The sequence below is a fragment of the Mirounga leonina genome, unplaced genomic scaffold (genome assembly GCF_011800145.1).
Source record: "Mirounga leonina isolate KUSES-001 unplaced genomic scaffold, KU_Mleo_1.0 Mir_91, whole genome shotgun sequence".
In the NCBI taxonomy this organism is placed as follows: domain Eukaryota; kingdom Metazoa; phylum Chordata; class Mammalia; order Carnivora; family Phocidae; genus Mirounga; species Mirounga leonina.
This window is the reverse complement of record NW_023270839.1, coordinates 30,726,728-30,754,379: the sequence shown is the minus strand read 5'-3', so window position 1 is coordinate 30,754,379 and position 27,652 is coordinate 30,726,728. Positions and strand designations below refer to the sequence as shown.

The 27,652-nt window shown below is 39.9% G+C and overlaps 3 protein-coding genes across 6 annotated transcripts in view; 2 read left to right on the top strand and 1 right to left on the bottom strand.

The window, feature by feature from the left end:
• PIGB (phosphatidylinositol glycan anchor biosynthesis class B) overlaps positions 1-10,176 on the bottom strand; it is a 46,307-nt gene extending 36,131 nt beyond the window's left edge. For both annotated transcript variants that reach the window (XM_034993862.1, XM_034993861.1), the window contains exons 1-5: positions 10,023-10,176; positions 8,013-8,148; positions 7,465-7,582; positions 3,398-3,502; positions 1,857-1,987 (exon numbers count right to left, since the gene is read on the bottom strand). In XM_034993862.1, the coding sequence (XP_034849753.1) occupies positions 1,857-1,987; positions 3,398-3,502; positions 7,465-7,582; positions 8,013-8,148; positions 10,023-10,155 (623 nt within the window). In that variant the 5' untranslated portion in view covers positions 10,156-10,176. The remainder of the gene's footprint in view (positions 1-1,856; positions 1,988-3,397; positions 3,503-7,464; positions 7,583-8,012; positions 8,149-10,022) is intronic.
• A 97-nt stretch (positions 10,177-10,273) lies between these two features.
• On the top strand, positions 10,274-11,988 carry PIGBOS1 (PIGB opposite strand 1). Of its 3 annotated transcripts, none has more exons than XM_034993865.1 (3): positions 10,274-10,364; positions 11,242-11,307; positions 11,612-11,988. In XM_034993865.1, exon 3 carries the CDS (start codon positions 11,694-11,696, stop codon positions 11,856-11,858), a length of 165 nt encoding a protein of 54 aa, XP_034849756.1. In that variant the 5' UTR covers positions 10,274-10,364; positions 11,242-11,307; positions 11,612-11,693; the 3' UTR covers positions 11,859-11,988. The 3 variants fall into 3 exon arrangements, 2 of the variants coding, with proteins under 2 accessions (XP_034849756.1, XP_034849755.1); XR_004677274.1 differs by having other exon boundaries at positions 10,277-10,379; XM_034993864.1 differs by having other exon boundaries at positions 10,299-10,388.
• A 14,448-nt stretch (positions 11,989-26,436) lies between these two features.
• The window catches only part of RAB27A (RAB27A, member RAS oncogene family), a 75,324-nt gene continuing 74,108 nt past the window's right edge, over positions 26,437-27,652 (top strand). Inside the window, exon 1 of the mRNA XM_034993594.1 lies at positions 26,437-26,571. The gene's annotated coding sequence lies outside the window, so the exon portion shown is untranslated. The remainder of the gene's footprint in view (positions 26,572-27,652) is intronic.

The window sequence follows — 27,652 nt, the reverse complement described above, 5'->3', positions numbered from 1 at the left end:
CATACTCCTCTATTTCATTTTATCTGACTCTCTGTGTTTGTGTCTTGGTATTAGGTAGGTCAGCTATGTCTCCTGGTTTAAAGGTAGTGTCCCATGGGCCTAGAAGTGCAATTCTCCCTGGTCACCAGAACAAGGCATTCCAGGGCTATCCTCTGTATAGGCTGTGTGATTTCCTGTTGTGACAGGCCACAGCTGGTGTGGGTGTGCTGGTGGGCAGGGATGCCCCTCTCACCCAGGGCTGGAGTCACTATGGAGGGGTACCAGTCCTGACAGAGGCTGCCCCCTGGGTATGGCATGGTGGCAGCTGCTTTGGAGGGGCACCTACTGGGTTGGGTGGGGCAGGTCTGTAGGGGCATGCCAGGGTTGGGCAAGCTATGCTAGCAAGGTAGATGGAAAGTGTCAGAACTGTCATTTGCCAGCATTGGGCTAGCTGGGCTGAAGGTAGGCAAGAAAAACAGTATCTACCAGCACTTCTGTTCCTGGGGAAAGTGCCCAGCCTCTCTGGTACATGCCTTAAAATTTGTCAATAAATGTCCTTCATGTCAAGAAATTTTTAAATTTTTAAATTTTAATATCTTTCCTGGTTTTTGGAGCAAGTGATACTGTCTCTAGGCCTTTAAGAGCAGAGTTTAGGTTTCCTATAGGCCTCTGGGTCTTTTGGAGTTAAGCCCCACTGATTTTAAAAGCAGACACTATGGGGACTCACACTCCTGATGCAGATCTCCAGGCAGGGGGGGTCCCTGATGTGGAGTTGAACCCCTTACCCCACAGGGATGACCTCCACACCATCCCTCCTGCTGGTGGGTCACTGCTGGACACTTTTCAAATGGCTGTTTTTCCCTGGGTCTCAAGGGTAACCAAGACTGTATGTGAGACATCCAAGTGGGGAACCTCAGTTTCCTATAGCACTTGGGGACCCCTGGATGTCAACTAGTTTATTTTCCAAGCCAGATGTTCTGGGTGCTTGTTTCTCTGGTGCAGATCCCAGGGGCCAGAGTGCCTGATATGGGGCATCAACCCCTTGCTTTTCTGGAAGAAGGGCTAGCTGGTGAGATCCCTCCCTATTGTGTGTTGCCATGCTGCGGGTGGGTTTTTTTTGTGAGACTGTGTCTCTGCCTCTTCTACCTATCTTTACCCTTTGTTGTAGAGAGCAATTCATCTAGCTTTCAGATCTTTTTGGCGAGAAATGATCCATATGTTCCTATAGTTTTGGTATGTCTGAGGGAGGAGGTGAGTTCAGAATCTTCCTATGCTGCCATCTTGGACCCAATCTCCTGGGTTCATATATTTTCTATTTGCCCTTCCAGATCTGTTTCCCTCTATTCTTCACTTGCTCTTTGTGCAGGGAAGCTGACCTGCCTGAACTATATCAATGAACTCACTTGCTTTCTGGCTTCTGATTGGCCTTGACTGATTGGAGGGCAGAAGAGTTAACTCAGGGCATTTTGTTCCCCCAGCTCTCTTCTTGCTATGACTAAAGGCTGGCTGTGCATGTCCCCTATTGGGGCCCTCTCTTAAGTTACAGCTTTGTATGGATTTCCATTACAATTATTACCTCTCCTTGGGCCTAAGGGGTAGCAGAAAATTCCTCCTATGACTAGCCCTGGGGTTACTATGGTTATCCCCATATTGGTTTTTCTAAACATTGCCTAAACATTTGTACATAGTCCTTTTATTAAACTGCCCTTCATTACCTAGTTTGCGTATATCTGTTTCCTGCTATAATAAATGTATCAACTGACAATGTGGTTTTAATAAACTTCATGAACATTCAGGGGTCCACCAGACATTACAATATGTTGATATTTAAAATTTTTCACGTTTTGTACATAATTATTAACAGTAATGTATCTCACCTGTTCACAGACTTTGAACCTTCCAAAGGATAGTAGAAAAGAGCAATTATAGTGAGAACAGTTTCCATGGTGTTTGTAAGAGTTCTGGTACAGCAATACCATGTGAACCAAGAGCATAACTGGCAAAAAAACTAAGAACAATTATAAGCAAACATATATGGAGTGGGAAATGGAAAAGCTCAGTATTATCTTCTTCTATGGAAAACAGCAAGTCTACCTACTACAAAAATCACATCAAAACATAAACGATATTGAAAATAGGCATGCCCAAACATTGTTTTTAAGAAGTTACATTACACACAGATCTATGATAATACCAGATATGTGGGTGTTAAAGTTAACAAGTTTATACTTTCAGGTAAATCGACTAAAATAATAAACCAGTTTTTGGAAGAACATGCAAACAGAAGCATCAAGTCTATAAAGCAAATGTCTTAAAAGAACTTGTTAGCTGGTGCAAGGATGTTAAACATGTGGTATTAGATCCCTATCTCTTCAAATACAGCCTTTAAAAAATGTTCCAAATTTTTGTGGATTTAAAGGCTTTTCTTAAACTAGAAGAAACTAGTACTACTACTTTGGAGGGAGGATTTCAAAGGCATTACACTTTTGCCATTTTAGCTTGAGCCTTCATCTGTGTATGTAAGCACAAAATAAAGAGACTGATTTTATCCTTGAATCCATTAACAAGGACTCAATCGCTAAACCATTCTTTTTAATGCAAATAAACACACTAGCTGCAGAAATGTATTATTAATAATTTATAATAATAAATATTTACTAATAAATAAATAATAAATTATATTCCAGAAATTTGTTGATAAATTGGTCACTTGGAATTTGGAACATATTTTCCAGTAGAAACAGTACTAAAAAGGTAGTAAGATTTCAAAGCTAGCTTGTATAAGTTTATTTAATTTAAGAACGAGCCAAGGAAGGTTAACCACAGTACTAAAGAATCCAATCACGCTTCAGGTTATGGTTTCAATGAGAAAATCCATTCAAGATTTGAATGTGAAATAAGGAATCTATCACTCCACTGTGAAATAAGCCAGTCTGACAAAGGACAGTTTTCTACACCACATTTTCTCCCTTACAGAGTCTAACTATTTCAAATACTCTAGCTAGAGGTGAAAGAATGCTTCAGTGAAAATGTACTTCTTAGGCTCAGTCTCAGGTCGCTAGAGGTAGTGAACAAAGGTTGTAGGTGATTTGTGAGGTAGGCAATGATTAGAACTATTCCTACTGAATTTTACAGAAAGTGAGGCAAAGACTCTTGACAGCTTTGATGACTGCAGTGCTTCCAAAGGCTGTTGCTAGGGTTCAAAGATTTGGAGGGCATCAATGGCGTCAATCACCCAGGGTGCAATCAGAGCGATATGGCAGGCACCACTTGCATTTTGCTGTTCTTCATTATGGAAGTACCTCTCTAAAGTTGTACAAAGTATCTTCTGAAGCTGTTTTGAGAACTGATTTTTCCATGTGCTTCATGCTGTTAGGAATGGAGTAAGTGACTAGTTTTTGAAGTGTTTAGGACTTACCACCCATTTTGCCATTTGCTGATTTTCTAGTTGCTTCATTATTGAGTAGAGTCTAATGTCTGCCATAGCAGACAGAAGTGCTTGGGCAAGTCTAGGAATCCAGATCTTCAATAGTTCAAAAAAAAAAAAGATATTAAAAAACACGTACCAGTTCACACAGAATTAAGAAATCAACAAACTGATCCAACTATCAACTGAAGGCCATTCTTAGTACAAAAATAGACATAATGTATTATTCTATTGTTCTGCAAAAATACCTGCTTTTCTACAAAAATTGCATTAATTTTTCAGGGAAATGCCCAAGGTAGTTTCATCATTCTCATTCTTTCTCTCTGTAATTTATATATTATAACACTACTACTTTTATTTTTTATTTTTTTTAAAGATTTTATTTATTTGAGAGAGAGAATGAGAGAGAGCATGAGAGGGGGGAGGGTCAGAGGGAGAAGCAGACTCCCTGCCGAGCAGGGAGCCCGACGCAGGACTCGATCCAGGGACTCCAGGATCATGACCTGAGCTGAAGGCAGTCGCTTAACCAACTGAGCCACCCAGGCGCCCACAACACTACTACTTTTAATGTAGATAGCCAACAAAATAGTTCATTGTGTTAAGGTTCTATTTTAGAAGCACATTTAGTGATTTTCATTAGCATAACAATAGGTTAAATTTTTATGAAGCACTTATAGTAATGTGTGATAGGTATCACACCAAGTACTTTATATATATATCAGCTCATTCAGTCCTCCTAACAATCCCTGTGAGACAGGTACTGCCTTATAATTGAGGAAACTGAGGTAAAGAGACGTTAAATAATTTTCTCAAGGCTGCACAGCTACTTAGTGTGGAAACCAGAATTCAAACCTAGGTCTTCCTGATTCTAAAGCCTGTGCTCTTAACTACTAAGTTACATTACTTCCCCATCCTGCAATATAGATAATAAAATGAGTTATTTTTTTTTCCATAAAAGGACAAGTATTCTACAATTATAGAAACATAGTAATCAGATGACATTAAAAAGTAAATTTAAGAGCAAAACTAAAGAGTAAATGTATTATAACTTAATTACAGTTAGTAATTCTAATGCTACAAATGACATCTTTGAGAGTTTTAAAAAAATGTGTCACAGTTATTAACAAAATAACATACTGATAGAGCACAATTTAATCTAGGTTTGTTCAAAAGATGTGTTTCTAAAATATATTTAAGTTTGTATTTTTGTTGGATCAACATTCATTAACTTTATAGTATAATTAGACTGGCTCTACTTTCAGGTGTCAGTGGCTTCTAACACCTTCTAACACTTTTAACACATGTTCCTCTTCTTTGTTAGTAATCTGTAAATAAATGTTTAAGTCTTAAAGGTATGATGTACTTCATAATTTCACTTAAACTCTGCCCTGTAAAATACAGCAAAAGGCATCTATATACATACCTTCTGTTTTCTCTGCATAGAGATGTATATGCTTCATTCTTACCTCTCAGGCCTGAAAGTAGTTCATGTGAGAAGTCAGTTTGGCTACAAACTTAATATAAGCCAACAGTATAAGGAACCACTAAAACTAAAAGAATCCTTGTGCATTGACAGAAGTGTAACATTTGTAGGATTAATGGTTCCACTATATTCTGAACTAGTTACCCTAGCTTTCAATATTATATTCAATTTGGAGACCTACATTTTAAGACAGATATTAATAAATTATAAGATGTCTAAAGGACATTATCTGATTATGATATTTAGAAATGGAGATGTTTATCCTGGACAAATAAAACTTTCTGAAGGGTTGTTTTGTAGAAATCTTGAATTTAAAAGAAGGTAGATTTGGGGCGCCTGGGTGGCTCAGTCATTTAAGCGTCTGCCTTTGGCTCAGGTCATGATCCCAGGGTCTTAGGAGAGAGCCCCATGTCGGGCTCCCAGCTAAGCGGGGAGCCTCCTCCTCCCTCTCTCCGCTGCTCGTGCTCTCTCTGTGTCTCAAATAAATAAATAAAATCTTTAAAAAAATAAAAATAAAAGAAGGTAGATTTTAGCTCAACACAAAAATAAGTGGAGATGTAAATTCCCAGTTATTAGAAGTCTCTCCAGACTTTTAAGATACTGTAATTTTCTAGGTTTATAGTAAGGACCTGAGAAGAATTAAATAATAGTTGCATATGACTCTTGGAAATAAAAAGTAGAGGGGTGGGGCAAAGAGAAGGAACATGCAAGGGGTAAACCTTGAGTATGATATTGTGTTGGCAGCTTATCATTCTCCTGTTCTTTAAGCTCCTGATCCCTCCATTAAGCTCCAGAGGTCAGATGCCCTTACATGTCTTCTGACTATTGAAAGCCCCCACTGTGGCACCCTATTCAGGTCTCCTTTCTATATCCCTTTCTTCTAATGTGTTCTAAGCCAGTGCTGTCCAGTAGAGATATAACACGATCCATGTACGTAATTTAAAATTTTATAGTAGCCAAATTAAAAAATAAAAAAAAATCCCAAACAGGTAAAATTAATTTTAGTTATTTTGTTTAACCCAATATATCTAAATTATTATTTCATCAAAATAAAAAAATTACAGAAACATTTTACATTTTTATTTTGTACTAGGTTTTTGATATCCAGTATGAATTTTATACTAATAGCACTTCTCAATGTGGACTAGCCACATTTCAAATATTCAATAGACACATGTGGCTAGTGGCTACCATATTGGTGCAATTCTAAGCCATTCCTAATTCTGTATACACACTTTATGCAGTTTAGGGAGAAGCTATCTGGTAAGAGCACCAGGCTATGAATGAAGCAGACCTAGGATCTAGTTTTAGCTCTGCTTTTAATATGCTGTGACCTTGGTCTATTTATTTCACTTCTCTGACCCCTTCTGGTTTCAAAAGTATGTAATCCATGTTTAAAATAATCAATATGACAGTATGAATGACTAACTGATAGCATCTTAATGTTTCTCCACCTGGTCAAGTTCCAGATAGGACAGAGGATTTGAGGGGGACAGTGGGGTGGGGATGGGGACTACAGGAGGTTTACTTTAAATCACAAAATGGCCAGGTGGGTCAGCTACAGGTTGAGGGAAGTGGATAGGTCCTGGAGGATAGGAAGTTTTCTATCTTAAAGACTCCTTCATTCATAATATAACCTACTTCTTGGGATATAAGATATCCTTGATGACATTATGTATATTGCCTGTGGTTCCAGACTTTATGGTTATCCTACATAATCTAGAAGCCCTGACAGAAGGGAATTCAAAGCCCCTAACTTCCACACGTGTCAATGGGAGAAACTCTGCTACTGCTCTAAATTCTCCTTCCCCATGATCCTTCCATGTGTCTTTCCAGGCTCCAAGAAACCCTCAGGATTTGGACTGCCTTTAGAATTCTGGGCCACTTCCCTCCAGAAAATGGGGAAGGCCCAAACTTCTGAGTCTAATCTGAGGACAGCTTAAAGGATCTTGAGAGTGACTTTAGAGAAACTTTGGCACCATTAGTTCTTTGGTACCTTCTTTTGGCAACTGACCCCAGAAGTTCATGATCTGGGAATTACAACCCTACTTACTATTGCTGCCTAATTACTACACACATAGCACAATGATTGTGCATATCATTAAATTCTTGTCAAATTAATTTTCTCTAAAATTTAATTTCAACACTAAATCCTGAATGGGTTTATATATAGTCTTCATAAGCTCATATAACATGGTCTTCTGCTCACAAGTTAAACAAGATACAACACTGCTCTCGTGTGATTCTTTCATGAAAGAAGAATACTTCTAAAGTCCAAATAATTAATATAAAATGTAGTCATTCTGAAAGTCTGAATATCTTAACAGGATTCCTTGAAGTAGGACACTTTCATGCTCAGTTTTGTGTTTCAGCACACAATGAGGGGTTACACATCACAGTATGTCTTTGAACTGTGGGCTGCCCAGATATGGTCAGAGTTTAGCAACAGTATCTTTTTTAAAAACAAACTTTGTGATACCAATAATGTCATTGAGTTAATATACATTAGCCTTTTAAAAAGGATGGAATAAATCGACCTTTAATAACTATTTTGATTACTTTTATTTAAACTTACCAGCAGCTGAACACTATCTTTTCCCAAAAGATGCAGAATCTTGTAAATGCTTGCAAAGATTAAGGGATAAGTGTAACCCCTCAATCTTTCTGTCCATTCCCAGGTCAAATAACCATAATTAGTAATATTAAGGACTAATGTTAAATAGCACTGAAACAAAATCTATTTGATTTCTGTGCATAAAAAATTTCTATTTTTTTGATAAAGAAGCTTAAAACCACAGCATTTTATACTGGTTATTTGAATTAAAAATGCAACTGGCCAATTAAACTCATAACTTCTTCAAGAAGGGAATGTGTTTTTTACTTCATCTATATCCTCCACAGTACTGAGCACTATGGGAATACCTGCTGGTTAAAGGCTGAGTCAAGTATATTAATATCAAAGAAAGGTAGAAGAAATACTAGTGTAAAATAATGGTATACTTTGATAAGTTAAAATTACTTAGAGAATATATGGAAAATTGATTGAAAATATATAATAGAAGCAGGCACAATTTCTAAGATGAATATACATTTCTAGTCTGGAAAAGAAACTACAAAGGATATTTGAAAACCATGTGATGTGCAACTTCAAGAGACTGCCAATATTCATCTGGAACAAAACTTGTCTGGACTAAAAAACAGTTACATATTCGTAATGCTATGGTAAACAAGACCAGATAAATGTTTTCACCAAGAAGATCTGAAAAACAAAACAAAACAAAACAAAACAAGTAATTGTGGCACAAAAGTCAGGCAAGTTCCACTTGCAGAACTAAAATCTGCTGCTCTGGTTGGCGCCTTGCTCAGACTCTGTGAAGTCACAGTAGAGAACTCTGGCCCAGCCACGCTACTCTCAAAGCAGACCTGGGTTGACAGTTATATGAGGGCCGGAGCCTCACCATTGGGAAATCACCACTCCTTTCATTTAACCAGTCTTTCTGCAATTAATTGTATGAGGAGAATAGTAAGATATCACTGAAAAAGAGATACAGTTAACTAAGGCCTTAGGCTAATTAGGTGATATCCTATATGGGTAGCTAATGAAAGAAATCAGCTAACAAATTACTAACTTAGGATCAACTCTTCTATATATATCAAATGGTCCTCTGCATGTTTTTAAATAGCCCTTATCGTTGCTTACTCTATGCAAGGCACTGAGTTCATTCCTTCACATGCCTCATCTCATTTAATCCTCCACATCATGCTAAACGGTAGGTATTGGCCCCATTCACATATGAGGAAGTTGAGACGAAGAAGTTAAACTGCCTTGTCCAAAGTCAAAAAGGCTGCAATTACTAAACGGGATTCAAAACCAGGTCTATCTGCTGCCTCCATAGCCCTGCTCTTCGCCACAATTGGAGAGCCTGCAAGCTGAATACAGAGTTTTGTTGTTGTTTTTTTTTTAATGTGAATTTAGTTGTCAACATTTAAAAATCCGACTTTATATTAAAATCTGTATTACAGCATTTCACACTAAGATCTGACAACAAAGCTCAACTGGCAACAACTGGCTGGTTCTTTAATAGAAAGTGCTTTAATTTATTCAGACCCCTGTTTGGCCTCCTGAGTATTTGTGTTTGCATTCTAATCCATTTTGAGCCTTTTGCTATAGTTCTAGGTTCCTGCCACTCTCCTTCCTTATTCTCCAGGAACACATTTAAATATTTTTCAGACAATTGGTACATTCCACACAACACACACGCCCCATCTCATCTTTCAGAAGCACTTAAAGAAACACCCCGACCGAACTATATCTGCTGAAAGAAAACCCTCTACTCTGTGGACTGGTGCAGAATAAACAGCACTCCGAGCTGGCCCCTGAACAAGTGATCTTGATCAAGATATACCTAAAAGTTCAACTATATATCTGTGACACGTATGGTAATTTACCATCGTTACTAACCTTTACCCAGAGGGATCCAACTTCTAACAACGGAAGGGTTAGGGGACAAGAACGAGAGAACTCGGGCTCATCTACAACTCCCTTTCCCCCGTCACGATCCTCCTTCATTTAGCAAAATGATTCTCCCCTTTCTCGGTTTCAGGTTTCCACAGGGAAACTCGGCATTCTTTTCATGCCGCTTACACAGTGCTCCGCACATACAAGGCGCAAAATATTTATCGAATGAACGAGAAGTCCATCTTTATATTAAATACCCCCGTCTGACAGATCAAAAGCCACTTACTGGGGTGATTTTGCTCCTGTCATCATCACACCGGACCAAAGAGAAGGCCGGGGTGGGGGGTGGGAAAAATAAATGGGCTGGGAGTCAGACCTGGTCCAACCCCAGGAATCAGTCCCCCCGTAGCTGCGAAACCGTAGGTAACTGCCACCGCGGGTGTCCCCTTTCTAAAATGCGGATGGCTACGTCATGTCAACTCGCTCCGCACGGCCGCGGCAGAACTAACTGATGCAGAACAAAGTGCCACGCAAGCGGCAGGAATGGAGAATCCGGTCTCGGGTGCACTACGATTTCGTGGCAACCCCGCCCAGCAGATGGAGCCCCAGCTCAGGGTCCGCGGCTTTCCGCCGCCACCGCCTGGGAGCTCGACTCCCGCACCCCACCCGCTCACCTCCGCGGCGCTCGGTGCTCTTCCGGGGACTGAGGTACAAAGTTGACTTTCTCTTTCGCAGCTTCATCTTCTCGTGGGCGCGGTTCTGGAGGCCGCGGAAAAAAAGTCGGCCATCGTCGCCCTCTTGCTTCATCCTGCACCTACTTCGAGGTCTGCGGAGGATCCCCCGACACCTCAGTCCCCGCGATGAGGGAGACCGCAGTTGGAGGGACGCGCGTTTCTCTTCCGCTCCCTAAGTTTGGCCTCTGCAGCAGCCGTCACACGCAGGCGCGGAGGTAGCTGGGAAAGGGCAGCTTCCTCACAACGACCCCCGAAGTTGGTGTGTGCCGCCGGGTGCCGCAGGTTTGGTTGGCACGGGTAAGCTTGGTAAGCTTTGTCGCGAGCTCGCTTGCGCTTTTTCTTTGGCTTATCCTTCTCGTGAGGTTGCTGTCTCCCTTTGGCTTCGTGGTCTCCGCGCCCTGTTTTCTCTTCCGGAGATGCTGGAAGGAGCCGGAGCTCCCCTAGGCTAGGGCAGCCGAGAGGCGGGGTCAGCGACGCGAAGCGACAGCCGAACGGTCGGAGGTGTTTAAGTGGTAATGATAATAGTAATGATAATTACGATTCCCTCCCTCCCTCCCTCCCTTCCTTCCTCAGCGGGCGGTGAGCCGTAGCATTCTTGGTAAGCTGTCATTTATCTAGTTAACCGTCCAAGAGCAAACAGGCATTTCTTTCCCATATTAGTTTAAATTACATTTTAGCGATGTTAAAGACAATCCCAGTTTCTAGTATCGGTTCTGCCGCTAATGATTTCTGTAACCTCGGGGCCGGTCTAGGAGACGGTGAAAGACTGTTATAAGAAAATATGTAAATCCGTTACTCTGCTTTCCTCTTTCATAAACATCTGTTTTCTCCAGAGACTATGGTGTTCCCAAATATAACTTTCTGAGAAATACTGGAGTCTTTACTCCTCAGTTGTTAAAAGTAAATCAGTCACATCTTCTTTATATTATAAAAAATGTATGGCGATAAACATAACATAATAAAATAAAATAAAATAAATGGATGGCAAGTTATTTCATGTGTTTGATGTCTACTTGTACCTTCTAAAGCATCAAAGGGAACTCAAAATCTTTTAGCCTGCTTTAAAAATTGTTTTTAATTATGCATATTGCCAAAAAACATGAAATAGTAAAAAAGGGCTAATAATGAAAAGTAACAATTCTCTTTCTTCTACTTCCAGATTGGATGGGCAATCACTTTCAACTTTTGGGGGGAGCTGTTTCTTTCAGTGATTAGTTTTATGATGGTATGTCAAGGTGTAAAGAGGATTTCTCTTACCAGCCTCTCCCCCAGTTTTGCCATTTTAAGAATTATTTATTTAAAACCATTGAGAAAATTCTATAATAGGATTTAGCTTTGTCTTACACCATCCCCTAATCCTCATTTGTCATATTCCCTGTATATTTATATTCCTATTTTAGTTAAATCAAGTGATATTTACATATTATGATGAAAATACTATTCACTCTGGAACAAAGTAGTGACCTGGAATCTTTTAAAAGGATGTTGTGCTAAGTTACTGCTTTGCTTTCCCTTTTCTTTGTACACAGATCTGAAGATATTTCCTGGATGTGGACTGTAATTTTTCAAAACCACGGTGTGGCAAAAGCACTGTATAGCATTTGTTGAAAAATGTTTGGGAGATTGACTCTTCCACAACTGCTTTTTGCTAGCATCCTCGGAATTGCTGGAGGGATGTATATTTATCAACCAGTATTTGAACAGTACTACCGAGATCAGATGGAATTAAAAGAAAAGTTGAAATTGGCACAAGAATCAGAAGAGAAGAAAAGTTAATACTACATGGAGTTGAAATGTAATTGTTTAAAGTTCTATTGAAATTATACATTGACTATAAATAATCTAGTAAAAACTTCTCAAGTATATTTTAAACACAAATAAATCATAGGTAATGATTTTAAAACAAGCACTGTCAATTTTAATGTTTAATTTTATTTGTCATTTTTTAAAATGAATGTCTTAAAGAATATTTTGTTTCCCAGTTGACGTTTATTTTTCTGGAAATGCAGCATATACAGGATCAAGGGATGACAAGACTCTATTTATAAAATAGCTGGGAATGGTGTTTATAGTACTGGTTATAGATGAAGTGGGTCAAGTTAACCACCTCAGGCAGAATGCCCCTCAAGTAGCCTACAGTTAGCCGATTTAATATACATGAGCAGTCTTTCAGCCCCAGGCAGAATGAAGGAGTAAATTGAGAATGGGGGTAGCTCAGATCAAATTGAGGTTTTAGTTAAGATAGATGGTATTATATAGGATAGCAAATATGACACAGATCTGTTTGTTTAACCTAAGCAAATTTGCATTAATAATGGTGCAAAGGGTGGAATTAATTAGTTACAAAGCTATTTTTCATGTAGTTACAATGTTTTTTTGAAATTGGTAGGAACTGATAATTACTTATTCTAATAATCTTAAGCTTATATTTTCACTGAGAGCTATCAATGTAATCACATGTACAAGATGCTTTATTTAAATCAACTCATTTTTATTATTGATTTCTTTTTCTTGAAAAGTAAATTTATTATAGCTTTATCTAAGCTGTCTGTGTTCAATGGAGGCCAGCATGGGTAATTTTTAAAAAAGGGAGTGAAAAAATATTACGAAAATAGTGCATGTACATTAAAAAATTCAAACAGTATGGAAATGAACAAACTGAAAGGTGAAAATTCCTGTATACATTGATTTAATCAGCACCTTCAACAGTTTAGTGTAAGCCTTTGAGACTTTTTCTTCTATGCACATAAAAATATACATTAAGATTTGTATTTACCATGTGACAGGCTTAGCTTTGCTTGAACTACACAGCTAGACTGGGGTTGTGTTGTATGAGTCTTCTCATTGTGGGACCCAGGCTCAAGGAGAATCTCCTTTCTGGGATATGACAATATAGGATTGAGACAGAGAGGAAACTTGGAATTGTAAGCTTCTGCTCATTTGTGGCAAATGTCAAATCTTCTCATATTCTGTTGGTTTAGAGCATGTCACATGGTCAAGCCCAAAGTCAAGGGCAGAGACACAGACTTTGTACAGGGTGCAGAGTCAAGTCACATGATAATGAGCAGGAATATATGATCCTGTTGTATCCAAGGAATGATAATCCTATCTAACATCAATTTAAATTGAACTGCTTTTGATCCTCCTTTTGAGAATGATGCATTGGTCAGTTTAGTATTTACATACCAAGTGGCAGAGAATGAGTTAATTTTTTTTCTAATAAAAATATTGCAGCCATTTATATCAAGGTCACAATGAGATACCACTTCACAAACTTAGATGACTACAAACAAAAAGATGGAAAATAACAACTGTCAGCAAGGATGGGGAGAAATTGAAGCCCTGATAGGCTGCTGGTGGCATGTAAAACTGCAGTGGCTGTGCAGCAGTTTGGCAGTTACTCAAAAAGTTAAACAGTGTTACCGTGTGACCCAGTAATTCTGCTTCTAGGTAGATATCCAGGGGAAGTGAAAACGTCCCCAAATTTGTACATGATTGTTCAAAGCATCATTATTAGAATAGCCAAAAAAGTGGAAATAACACAAATGTCTATCAATGCATGACAAATTGTAGCACACAATAGAATATTACTCAGCCATAATTTATGAAATAGCGACATTTACAACATTAATAAACATTGAAAACATGAAAGAAGCTGAACACAAGAAGCCATATGTTATAATTTCATATGACATGGCTAGAAGAGGCAAATGCAGAGAAAGATTAGTGGCTGCCAGGATATAGGGTTTCTTTTTAAGGTGATGAAAATGTTTTGGAACTAGATAGCGGTGGTCAGCGACAACTTTGTCAATATAATTTTTAGTATTGAATTGTATACTTTCAAACTCATTTTACAAGGCCAGCATTACCCTAATACCAAAACCAGATAAGGATGCCACAAAAAAAGAAAGTAACAGGCCAATATCCCTGATGATCCCTGAATTGTACACTTTAAAGTAGTGGACTTTACTGTGTGAGAATTAGATCTCAATAAAGCTGTCTTAAAGAAAAAGGAGGGATGCCTGAGTGGTTCAGTCAGCTAAGCATCTGCCCTCGGCTTGGGTCGTGATCCCAGGGTCCTGGGATCAAGTCCTGCATGGGGCTCCCTGCTCAGTAGGGAGCCTGCTTCTCCCTCTCCCTCTGCCTGCCACTCCCCCTGCTTGTGCTCTCTCTCTGACAAATAAATAAGATCTTTAAAAAATAAAAAAAGAAAAAGGATAACTCTATCCAGAATAGCTGCAATTAAGATAGTCCATTGTTTTCTGCCATAATCCATCTAGTTTGTTTTTTGTGTGTGGTAAAAAAAAATACATAGCATGAAATACATTATTTTTTACAGTTTTTAAGTGTAGAATTCAGTGGCATTAAGTACATTCACATTGTTGTGTAACCATCACCATCTGTCCATCTCTAGAACTTTTTCCATCTAATTTTTGTAAGGCCCAGAGAGGTGAATTGAATGGGGGTATAGAGACCCTCTGCCCACATCCTTCAAATCTTTGTTTTGTTTTGTTTTTTATAAAGATTTTTATTTTTGTCAGAGAGAGAGGTAAGCAGAGGGAGAAGCAGGCTCCCTGCTGAGCAAGGAGCCCGATGTGAGACTCGATCCCAGGACCCTGGGATCATGACCTGAGCCGAAGATAGACGCTTAGCCAACTGAGCCACCCAGGCGTCCCTCCTTCAAATCCTTAAAGGTGGCATTAATGTCTGCAATTCTTTGCCTAAATTGCTTCTAATTTACTTAGTCGGGGAAAGCAGACTCAGTGGCTTTCAGTTTGTTCTTTCTAAAATAAGGATTTGGTAAGGACTGAATGTGACCCCCCACCCCAAAACCCCTGGTAAAATTCATATGTTGAACCCCTAATCCCCAGTGTGATGGTATTTGGAGGTGGGCCTATGGGAGGTAATTAAGACATGAGGGTGGAGCCTTCATGAATGGGATTAGTGCCCTCCTAAGTAGATAAAGGAGAGATGATCATCCTCTTCACCATGTTAGAATATAGCAAGAAGGTACAAACTGGAAAAGGGCCTTCTCACCAGGCACCAAATCCACCAGCACCTTGATTTTGGACTCCTCAGCCTTCAGAATTGTGGGAAATAAATATTTGTTGTTGTTTTTTTTTAAAGATTTTATTTATTTATTTGAGAGAGAGAATGAGAGACAGAGAGCACGAGAGGGAAGAGGGTCAGAGGAAGAGGCAGACCCCCTGCTGAGCAGAGAGCCCAATGCGGGACTCGATCCCAGGACTCCAGGATCATGACCTGAGCCGAAGGCAGTCGCTTAACCAACTGAGCCACCCAGGCGCCCTAAATATTTGTTGTTTAAGCCACCCATTTTATAGTAATCTGTTACAATAGTCTAAGCCAAGGTTCTTTCTATAAGGTCAATGATCATAGTGTATGATCCTTTTAATGTATTGTTGAATTTGTTTTGCTACTATTTTATTGAGAATTTTTGTATCTGTATTCATCAGGGATATTGGCCTGTAATTTTCTTTTTTATGTGGCATCCTTATCTGGTTTTGGTATTAGGGTAATGCTGGCCTTGTAAAATGAGATTGGAAGCATTCCCTCCTCTTCATTTTTTGGGGTAAAGTTTGAGAAAATAGGTATTAAATCTTTGAATATTTTGTAGAATTCACCAGGGAAGCCATCTGGTCCTGGGGCTTTGTTTGTTGGGAGGCTTGTGATTACAAATTCAATTTCCTTACTTGTAATTTGTCTATTCCAATTTTCTATTTCTTCATGAGTCAGTATTGGAAGATTGTGTGTTTCTAAGAATTTATCCATTTTTCAGTGTTGTCCAGTTCGTTGGCATATAATTGTTCATAGAAGTCTCTTATGACCCTTTGTATTTCTGTGATATCAGTTATAACTTCTCTTTCATTTCTAATTTTACTTATTTGAGTCTTCTCTTTTTGGTGAGTCTAGTTAAAGGTTTGTCAATTTTGTTTACCCTTCCAAAGAACCAGTTTCATTGATTTTTAGTTTCTATTTTATTTATTTCTATGATCTTTCTTATTTCCTTCTTTCTACTAACTTTGGGATTTATTTATTCTTTTTCTAGTTCTTTTAGATGTAAAGTTAGTTTGAGATTTTCCTTGTTTCTCGAGGTAGGCATGTATCACTATGAATTTCCCTACTAGAACATCTTTTGCTGCATCCCATGAATTGTTATATTTACATTTTCATTTGTCTCAAGGTATTTTCTGATTTCCTCTTTGATTTCTTTGTTGACCCATTGATTGTTCAGTAGCATGTTGTTTAATCTACATATTTGTGATTTTTTTCAGTTTTTTTTCTTGTAATTGATTTTTAGTTTCATGCCACTGTGATCAGAAAAGATGCTTGATATGATTTCAGTCTTCTTAAATCTAGTGAGAACTTGTTTTGTGGCCTAACATGTGATCTGTCCTGGAGAATGTTTCATGTGCACTTGAGAAGCATGTGTATTCTGCTGCTTTTGGATTGAATGTTCTGTATTTTTCTATTAAGTCCATTTGATCTAATGTGTTGTTTAAAGTCAGTGTTTCCTTATTGATTTTCTGTCTGGATGATCTAGCCATTGAGGTAAGTTGGGTGTTAAAATCCACTACTATTATTGTATTGCAGACAATTTCTCCCTTGATGTCTGTTAATATTTGCTTTATATATAGGTACTCCTATGTTGGATGCATAAATATAATTTTTATATCCTCTTGTTTGACTGCTTTTTCATTATGTAATGCCCTTCTTTGTCTTTTATAGTCTGTTTTAAAGTCTGTTTTGTCTGATATAAGTATAGCTATACCAGTTTTCTCTTCATTTTCATTTATATGGAATATTTGTTTTCATCTTTTCCCTTTCAGTTTGTGTGTATCCTTACTTCTGAAGAGAGTATCTTTTAGGCAGGATATAGATGAGTCTTGTTTTTTATCCATTCAGCTGCTCTGTGTCTTTTGATTGGAGAATTTAGTCCATTTACATTTAAGGTAATTATTGGTAGGTATGTACTTATTTCCATTTTAATTGTTTTCCAGCTGTTTTTGTACTTCCTGTCTGTTCCTTTCTTCTTCTCTTGCTTTTTTCTGTGTGGTTTGATGACTTTCTTTAGTGTTATGTATAGTTTTTTTCTCATTATTTTTTGTGTATCTACAATAGGTTTTTCCTTTGTGGTTACCATGAAGTTCATATATAACTGCTTATGTATATAACTGCATATTTTAAGTCAGTAGCAGCTTAAATTTTTGACACATTCTGAATCCTCTACATTTTTATTCCCCCCTACCATGTTTTGTTTTTGATGTCATATTTTACATCTTTTTATTTTGTGTATTTGTTAACTAATTATTATAGTTCTGTTTGCTACTTTTGTCTTTTAACCTTAATACTAGCTTTGTAAGTGGTTATTCTCCTACCTTTACTATATATTTGCCTTCACCAGTGAGATTTTTACTTTTATATTTTGTTGTTAGTGTATATTCTTTTCTGCTTAAAGAAGTCCCTTTATTTTTTTATTTTATTTTATTTTTTTAACATATAATATATTATTTGTTTCAGAGGTACAGGTCTGTGATTCAACAGTCTAACACAATTCACAGCACTCACCCTAGCACATACCCTCCCCAATGTCTATCACCCAGCCACCCATCCCTCCCATCCCCCACCACTCCAGGAACTCTCAGTTCATTTCCTGAGATTAAGAATTCCTCATATCAGTGAGGTTATATGATACATGTCTTTCTCTGATTGACTTATTTCGCTCAACATAATACCCTCCAGTTCCATCCACATTGTTGCAAATGGCAAGATTTCATTCCTTTTGATGGCTGCATAATATCCCATTGTATATATATACCACATCTTCTTTATCCATTCATCTGTAGATGGACATCTTGGCTCTTTCCATAGTTTGGCTATTGTGGACATTGCTGCTATAAACATTGGGGTGCACGTACTCCTTCGGATCCCTACATTTGTATCTTTGGGGTAAATACCCGATAGTGTAATTGCTGGATCGTAGGGTAGCACTATTTTCAACTTTTTGAGGAACCTCCATACTGTTTTCCAGAGTGGCTGCACCAGCTTGCATTCCCACCAACGGTGTAGGAGGGTTCCTCTTTCTCCGCATCCTGGCCAACATCTGTCATTTCCTGACTTGTTAATTTTAGCCATTCTGACTGGTGTGAGGTGGTATCTCATTGAGGTTTTGATTTGGATTTCCCTGATGCCGAGCGATGTTGAGCACTTTTTCATGTGTCTGTTGGCCATTTGGATGTCTTCTTTGGAAAAATGTCTGTTCATGTCTTCTGCCCATTTCTTGATTGGATCATTTGTTCTTTGGGTGTTGAGTTTGAGAAGTTCTTTATAGATTTTGGATAATAGCGCTTTATCTGATATGTCATTTGCAAAAGAAAACGATAGCAGGAAGGGAAGAATGAAGGGGGGGAAATCAAAGGGGGAGATGAACCATGAGAGACTATGGACTCTGAGAAAAAAACAGAGGGTTCTAGAGGGGACAGGGACAGGAGGATGGGTTAGCCTGGTGATGGGTATTAAAGAGGGCACATACTGCATGGAGCACTGGGTGTTATACACAAACAATGAATCATGGAACACTACATCAAAAACTAATGATGTAATGTATGGTGATTAACATAACATAATAAACAAAAAAAAAAAGTCCCTTTAACATTTCTTGTAAAGCTGGTTGAGTGGTGATGAACTCCTTTAGCTTTTGCTTGTATAGGGAAAAGGAGAGATAATCTCCTTCAGTTTTGAATGATAGCTTTGCTGGGTAGGATATTCTTGGTTGGAAGATTTTTTTCTTCAGCCCTTTGACTATATTATGCCCCTCTCTTCTGGCCTGCAAAGTTTCTGCTGAAAAATCTGCCAGTAGTCTTAAGGAGTTCTGTTGTATAAAAGATGTTGTTTTTCTCTTGGTGCTTTTAAGATTCTCTCTTAAACTTTTGACATTTTGTTTTATTTTATTTTTTAAAGATTTTATTTATTTATTTGTCAGAGAGAGAGAGAGAGAGAACAAGTAGGGAGAGCAGCAGAGGAAGAGGGAGAAGCAGCCTCCTTGCTGAGTAGGGAGCCCAACATGGGGCTGGATCCCAGGACCCTGGGATCATGACCTGAGCCAAAGGCAGATGCTTAACCAACTGAGCCACCCAGGTGCCCTGTACTTTTGACATTTTAATTATAATGTGTCTTGATGTGGATCCCTTGGATTTATCTAGTTTGGAGTGCTCCATGCTTCCTGTGCCTGGATGTCTGTCTCCTTCCCCAGGTTAGGGAAATTTTTAGCCATAATTTTCTTCAAATAAATTTCCTGCCCTTTTTCTCTCTTCCCCTTTTGGGACCCCTACACTACCAATGTTAATCTTCTTGATGATATTCTATAAGTCTCTTAAGCTATCTTCACTTTTTAAATTTTTTTTCTCTTTTTGCCGCTCTGTTTCAGTGAGTGCCATTGCCCTGTCTTCCTGGTTATTGGTCCATTTTTCTGCTTCATCTAGCCTGCTGTTGAATGCCTATTGTGTATTTTTCAGTTCCTTTATGTTCTTCAGCTCTGTGATTTTTGTTTAGTTCTTTCTTATATTTTTTATCTCTTTATTGAAGTTCTCACTGTATTCATCCATTCTTGTCCTGAGTTTAGGGAGCATCTTTATGCCCATTACTTTGAACTCAACAGGTAGATTACTTTTTTGCATCTCATTAAGGTCTTTTTCTGAGGTTTTGTCTTGTTCTTTTTTTTTTTTTTTTTTTAATTATTTTTCTGTCTCCTCATTTTCCTTGGCTTTCCATGTTTGTTTCTAAGTATAATGCAAAACAGCTACCTTTCCCAGACTTGAAGGACTGGTCTTATGTAGGAGATGAACCTATTGTTCAACCTTGCGCTAGCTCTTATTTGTCTTTGAAATGTTTGTGATTGTCTGAGTAAACTGATTTGTTCTTGTGGATCCCAACTGTTGATGGTGTGCTGAGGCCTGTGATCTCAGTCAGTACCTGGGTTCAGGCTAATTGGAAGCCAGATCCTTAGACAGCAGTTTTTAATTTATGTGAATATATATAGTCTTTTGGGCACACAATTATAGACCCTGCTGACCTCTAGACCAGGAGATCTGGAGGTATCTCCTGGGTAAGAGTTATAAGAATTGGAACTTAAGATGAATGAAAACTACTTTCTGGGAGGTACCAGTAAGCTGTGATGAGGCCAAGGAGGGTGCAAAGATGGTGTTTCCCAAAGATGGCTACATGCCTAGTTGTGCCTCTGTAGTCTGCAGATATCTGACAAACTTAAAGTCTGTCCATCAGGTTAAAGTTACAGAACAAGTAAATGGACCTTATTCATAGGCAGACTGGGGTGTGTTTCAGTTGGCAGTCTGTGAAGTGCCCTTGGTATAGTAGCCTGCCCTGAAATGTCTTTCCAGTTGTTACAATCCTGTGGTGCCCAGGAACACAAGCCCTTTTGGCCATCAGAGCTAGTCCCTCTGGCCACTAGAGCCAAGTGATCCAGAGGCACCCTGTGTGTGGAGTGCATTTACCTGTAGGCTTTAGCAAGGTCTGGGACAAGTGGGGACATGGAATGCCTGTAGCTTTAGTGAGTGGGGATTCTTTTATTTCTAGTTGATGCTAGAGAGACCTGTTGCAGCAGCATTTTCAACTGTCAGTCTCAACCTATAAAGGGCAACCACCACTGAGCTTTTCAAAGATGTCAGTGGCCTCCTCACCAGTGCCTCAGTGAAAGGAATATCATCAGGGCCTTCCACTCCATGTAACAATCAGGTGGTGGTTTTTCCAGTCTCATCACAAATCCATTCTAACTCTAAAATCAGGAGAGCAGATAGTGGGAGTAAAAAAGTGAGATATAAAGCCAAGAAAATGATAGATTTTTAAGTGGGCCACTAGACTTGATCCAGTGGATTTCCTAAAGAGACTTCCAAGAGTTTTTTAAAAAAACTATTGTGAAATAATTTCACACTTGGAGAAAAGGTGCAAAAAGAGTACAAAAAATTTTGTACTCTTTTTACCCCAATTCCACAAATGTCAACATTTTTTACTACATTTGCTTTAATCTCTCTCCATATATGTGTATTTACACATGAACATACCACGTTATTGTTTTTCTAAACTCTTTGAGAGTAAGTTGCTCACATGATGCCCTTTTACTACTACATATTTCAGTGTGTAATTCCTAAAAACGAGGATATTGTCTTTCTTAATTACAACATAATGATCAAGATCAGGAAATTAAGATTGATACAATATTATCTAATCTCAGATTTTATCCAAATTCTACCAAGTCCTATTAGATCAATAGACAATTTTTTTTTTTCTGGTCTGGGAACTAATCCAAGATCACAGTGGACTTGCTGGATCATATGGTTATTCTGTTTAACATTTTGAAGAACTGCTAAACTGCTTTCCAAAGTGATAATATCATTTTACATTTCCACCAGCAATGTACAGGGTTTCAATTTCTCCGTATCCTCACTTAACAGTTGTAATTTTTCTTTTGTTTTTGAAAAAAGTTATGGCCAACCTAATAGATGTGAAAGAGTAATTATGGTTTTGATTTGCATTTCCCTAATGGCTAATGACATTAAACATCTTTTCATGTGCTTACTGACCATTTTTATATCTTCTTTGGAGAAATATCTATTCAAGTCCTTTGCCCTCTTTTTAATGGAGCTGTCTTTTTAATTGTAAGAACTCAGTTATATTCTGATACTATATTCTTATCAGATATAATTTGCAAATATTTTCTCTTATTCTGTGTGTTGTGTTTTCACTCTCTTGATTGTGTCCTTTGATAAACAAGATCTTAAAATTTTGATAAAGTATAATTAACCTAATCATTTTTATACTTTTGGTATCAAATCTAAGAAACCATTGCCAAATCCAAGGTAGTGAAGATTTGTGCCTGTTTTCTTCTATAGGTCTTATAGTTTTAGCTGTTATAATTTTGGTCTTTGATCTGTTTTCAGTTAATTTTTATATATGGTGTGAGATAAGGGTCCAACTTTATTCTTTTGCATGTGAATAACCTGTTCTCCCAGGACTATTTATTGAAGAGACTGTTCTTGCCTCGTTAAATAGTTTTGGCATTCTTGTTGAAAATCAATTGACCACAGATTTATGAGTTCATTTCTGGACTGTCATGTCCATTCCATTCAAATATATGTTTATTCTTATGTCAATACCACACTGTTTTGATTACTGCAGCTTTGTATTAACTTTCTTTGAAATCAGGAAGTGAGTCCTTCAAACTTGTTCTTTTTTTTTTTTTTTTTCAAGATTGTTTTGGCTATTCAAGGTACTTTGCAATTACATATGAATTTTGGGATCAACTTTTCCACTCCTGGAAAAAATGTTGGTATGTTGATTTTGGTAAGGATTGTGTTGAATCTGTAGATTGCTTTGGGACGTATTGCTATCTTTATAATATTACGTAAAGATGAACATGGAATATCTTTTCATTTATTAAGTCTTCTTTAATTTCTTTCAGTAGTGTCTTGTAGTTTTCAGTGTATAAGCCCTGCACCTGCTTGGTTAAATTGATTCCTAAGTATTTTTTTCTTTTTGATGCTATTTCAAATAGGGTTTTTTTCCTTAATTTCCTTTTCAGATTGCTCATTGCCAGTGTGTAGAAATACAACTGATCCTGTATCCTGATCTTTGCTTATTTATTAGCTCTAATTGTTTTTTGTAGCTATTTTAGATATAATCATGTGCCTGTTGCTTTTATTATAGAAGGGTATTTAGAAATCAAAATCTGGGTGTTAAATGTATTTATAGCTACTGTGATATAATTGCTTTTAGGACCTCTTGGCAGACAGTGCTGGAAAGTACATACATACATGCATATCCGTATATATAATTAGATTCCTATCTAGTTCTATGTATTAAAAATCATGAGTTCTTACTGATACCTCCAATTTCCGCCCTATTAGTGATACTGGAGCTGGGACTGTACGTGTTTCAAGCAGCAGCCTGCAGTGTCAGAAAAGCCCCAGGGTGGGAAGCCAGGGTATACTGTGATCAGTTCTGTCACCAGAGTAAGAAGTGATGTAGAGAGGATTTTGAATTGATATACAAGATATATTCAACATATTTAGTTTCTGTAATAACTTTTTCTCTTTGTTTTCTTCCTACTTCTCTGGGCACTCTTTTCTCAGACTTCATTAACTGAGTGATCCTCTGGGTTTTGTACCAAGCCCCCTCTTTGCCCTCTTTATACATTTTCTAGACTAGCTCATTGACTTTCATGTCTTTGAGTACCCCTTGGGCAATAGCTTCCGTCCATGTCTTCTGTGCTTCAGATCAGCCTATTCAATTGCTACTGAGCAGTTTCACTTATATGTTCTTCCAGTGCTGATGTGTCAAAGTTAAAATGTCCTAAACTTGTTCATTATGGCCTATTTTATCCTGTTGCAATAGGGTTCTCTTCCTTATGCTCAATGGTTCCTAGTTGCCCAAACCAGAAACAGGCATTTTCATGGATTTCTCCCTCTCCCTCACCACCTACAATCACATCTTCTTGATTTACTCTCCTAAATATCTCAAATCTGTTTATCCATCTTCATCCTCATGGACATGGTCTTAAGCCAGATTACTATTGTTCCTTACTTGGATTTCAGCATGCTAATTGTTCTCTGAAACCCATTCTTAACCTTAATGGCCATTTAGAAAATGAGTTCTCAATTCTAGTCCTGCCTGTGCCACTTTCAGCTGTATGATCTTGGTCAGGTTACTTCATTGCTTTAAGGCTCAGTTTTCTTATCTGTAATACAAAGACAGGAATATACTTATTTCAGAGGGCAATTGTGAGAAGTATATGAGGGGACACATGCAAACTTCTTAGCATATTTGCTGATTCATAGTAAATGGTCAATAAATTATAATCATTCCAGGGTTCTTCAAAATCCAGCCTCTGCTATTCCTCCAGTCTCTTGTCTGATTGATTCCTTCTACTCAGTTTTTCAGCTTTTCTGAACTTCTTTCAGTTGCTTTAATATCTGATGCTCTCTTTTGGCTCCAGGTCTCTCCTCTGCTCTCTTTTCTTTTCTTATTTTTTTAAAGATTTTATTTATTTATTTGACAGAGAGCGAGAGAGGAAACACAAGCAGGGGGAGTGGGAGAGGGAGAAGCAGACTCCCCGCCGAGCAGGGAGCCCGATGCGGGGCTCGATCCCAGGACCCTGGGATCATGACCTGAGCCGAAGGCAGACGCTTAACAACTGAGCCACCCAGGCGCCCCATCTGCTCTCTTTTCTTAGAATTCTCTTCTCCCTCACCCTCCTACCCTATTCATCCTTCTTAATTTATACATCACTCTCTCTAGGAAGTCTTGACTTGGTGTCGCTTATTTGTGTTCCAATAATACTCTTACTTCCCTTACTGAGGATCTTATCTCACCACATTGGAATTAACTGCTTACTTGTTGGCCTATCAAGCTACTGAGGGTAGGGACCAATTTACCTTGTTCACTATTCCATCTCTAGTACATAAACTGGACTCATTCAATGAATGAAAGGATAATGAATGGGCCACGTTACCATTGTCTGTTTTTTGATCTGCTTGGTAAGCTCCTGGCTACAGCCCTGCTTGGCTGCAGGCGTGAGGAAGATTGAAGGGGAAGACTCTCCTAGTATCATATCAGCCATTAACAGTTGCTGCATTGTTGGCCCCCAGTTATTAGCTGGTCAGTAACTCCTAGGACTGTTCCTTTACACGTGAACATGGGGCTACTTTTCTTGTCAGCCTCCACCAACAGCAGTCTGATGGCCTTTCTTAGCTGGGGAACATCCCTTGACACTATCACCCTGATGAAATCTGCTATCTCTAACTCTGAGATTATTCTGTTATATTTCCCTATAAACATTAGATTAGATGCATATTCAACATCTCACAATTTCATATGGCTTATCCTATATGCGATTTTGTAAATTGGACACATATTTGAGAAGCTAATTGTATTGTAGTGTAAACTGTGAGTAGCTGCAGACTGGAAGTATGATGGGGTTGGGGACGTGAGCCTGGGACAGCTGGAATTTGTGGTGGAAGTAGACACAGATCAGTGAGATGGCCCGGATGGTAAGAGAAGCTGGATTAGGGTTTTCAATCATTTTTGCTTTGCTTAGATGTGGAATTATTTGGTTCAGACGTGTTTCGCCTGGGAGCCCGCAGAAGCAAGCCCAAAGGCCACTGTCCATACCCCGAGGCCACTGGAGGAGAAATTTGGCTGCCTCTGAGTGGTAACCTGGTGGCCTAAGCCACCTTCACAGCTGCAGATCCAAGCTGCCGCATACACGCCCGTCCGCGCTGAGAGAAGGAAGCCGCTGGGGGGCAGCAAAGGCTCGCAGGTTTATCCTTACAGCGGCTATTTTTTTTTTTTTTTTTTAAGATTTTATTTATTTATTTGAGAGAGAATGAGAGAGAGCACATGAGAGGGGGGAGGGTCAGAGGGAGAAGCAGGCTCCCTGCCGAGCAGGGAGCCCGATGCGGGACTCGATCCCGGGACTCCAGGATCATGACCTGAGCCGAAGGCAGTCGTTTAACCAACTGAGCCACCCAGGCGCCCCAGCGGCTATTCTTTATATTGTGCCACATTTTGCCTTTTTTTTTTTTTTTAAACGAATTGCTCTCTTTTAGAAATTTAATTTTCGAATCCGAACTACACTGTATGAGCAGGGACCCCGTTTGTCATTTCCTCTCAGAAATACATTTTTTCCTGCCAGAATTTTACTTTTTCTCCCTCCTGGCATTTCCATAAACCAGAGCCTTCCCTTGCCCCAGGAAGGCCAGGCCCGGGCGGATCCGAGTGAGGAGCTGGCGAGGCGGCCTGGACGGGGGCAGAGCCGGACGCTCGGCGCGGATCCGGCCCTTAGGGACCTGGACCAGGGAGTACCTGCAGCAGGAGCACTGAGCCTCAGGAAGCCTGGGTGGGGCCGACTTTGCGGCTGCTCAGCACCCTTGGCTGCTACAGTTGGAGACACCGATCTGATGCCCTGACAAATGCCTTTAGAACCTGGCTTTTGGGGGAGGAGATTTGGCGAGAGTCACCAAACCACACCTCGCAGCTCTCGGATCCTGGAGAAGTTTGTAAATGTCACGTCTGTGTCTCAAGACGCAAGCAACTCACTAGGGTTTCACACTTTCCAGGAAAGGCCAGCGGAGACCTGACATAGGCCAAATGAAGCGTGCGGGAGCCTTTTCGAGGCTCACAAGAGGACCCCGCGGCAGGGGCGGCGGGACCGCGAGCGGCGCGCGGGAGGCGCCCGCTAAGCGCTCTCGCGGAGTCGGGCGGGGGTGCTCCCTGAGGTGACAGGAGGAAGCGGGAGGTGGAGGGTAAGAGGAGGTCCCGCCCCCACCTCGCTCTCCTTTACGGGAAGTGATGTGGGGCCAGACGGAAAATACCCGCCAAGGACCCAAAAAGGGCCGGCCACGGGTGGACGCGGCGCGCGCGCAGGCAGAGCGGCGCGGGCCCAGCGAGGTCCAGACAGGTGAGCCCGGCAGCGGCGGGAGGTGTGGGAGGCACCGCCCGACCCCCCGCGCCCGGTGGGTTCCGCTTCAACCGGACGGTCGAGCACCCTAGCGGGCGAGTGGCAGGGCTGGCCCTGCGGTTAGGCGCTGGAGGCTGCGATTCCTCGCCCAGCTTCTGCGCGTCTGAGCCCGGCGGAAAAGTTGCTTTGCCTCCCCAGGCCCTCAGCACGGACCCTACCGGGACGTCCGCCGAGGGGCGGGGGCAGCATGGGCGAGGCGCTGGTTAGTTGCAGTTCCAGGTTTGGGACCGGGCTGAGGTCGCCTCCGGGGGGCATCCAGGTGCTTGGGTTCCCGTCGGGGGTGGGGGTGGGGCGGAGAAGGAAACTTGACTGGCAGGAGAGGAGGAAGGTTCCAGACCTCCTGCACTGCCCCATATTTCTTTCCTCCCTCCCGCTGCTTTCAGTTTGATTATTTAACGTCTTTACACCGTTGTTGATAGGGGTCTGGACAGCAACCTGGCTGGGAGGGAGAGGGTTCTTCCTTATCCTGTCAGTTAGACAGGAAGCCCAACCTGGCAACCAGGCCCCTGGATCTTGACTGGTGGTAGGGCTGATGTGGAGACAGGTTTGGTAACTATTGCCAAATGCTTGTCTTTGTCCCAATAGATCACCAATTAAGCAAAGTCAGGCCTGAAATGAAGGAAATCTTGTGAGCCCTTGACTCCATCTTCCCAGCCTTTTGGCTCCTGCCGGCCACCTAGGCCACATGGCTCCAGAATGTTCTGCCACAGGGTCCTCTTCTTTAGCTCCGTGGGCTAACAGCTGTTTTTCCTTACTCCATGGATTCTGGCTTTATGGTCGGCTCTTCACTCAGATGTTGGGAGGGGGGAGTAGTGTTACGCCCTATGAGTTTTCTGTAATTATAGCTAATTTAATTTATTGCTGGTCGTTCCTATCCCCTCCCACCCCTTTTTTTCCTTCTTAAAAACTTGCTTTAGGGGCAAAACAATCTGGAAAACAGGGCTCTACAGATGGTTAGAGATAAGAACGGTTAATAAAATGCTGAAAGAACCTGACTGAAGATCATTTTTCCCCTTTTATT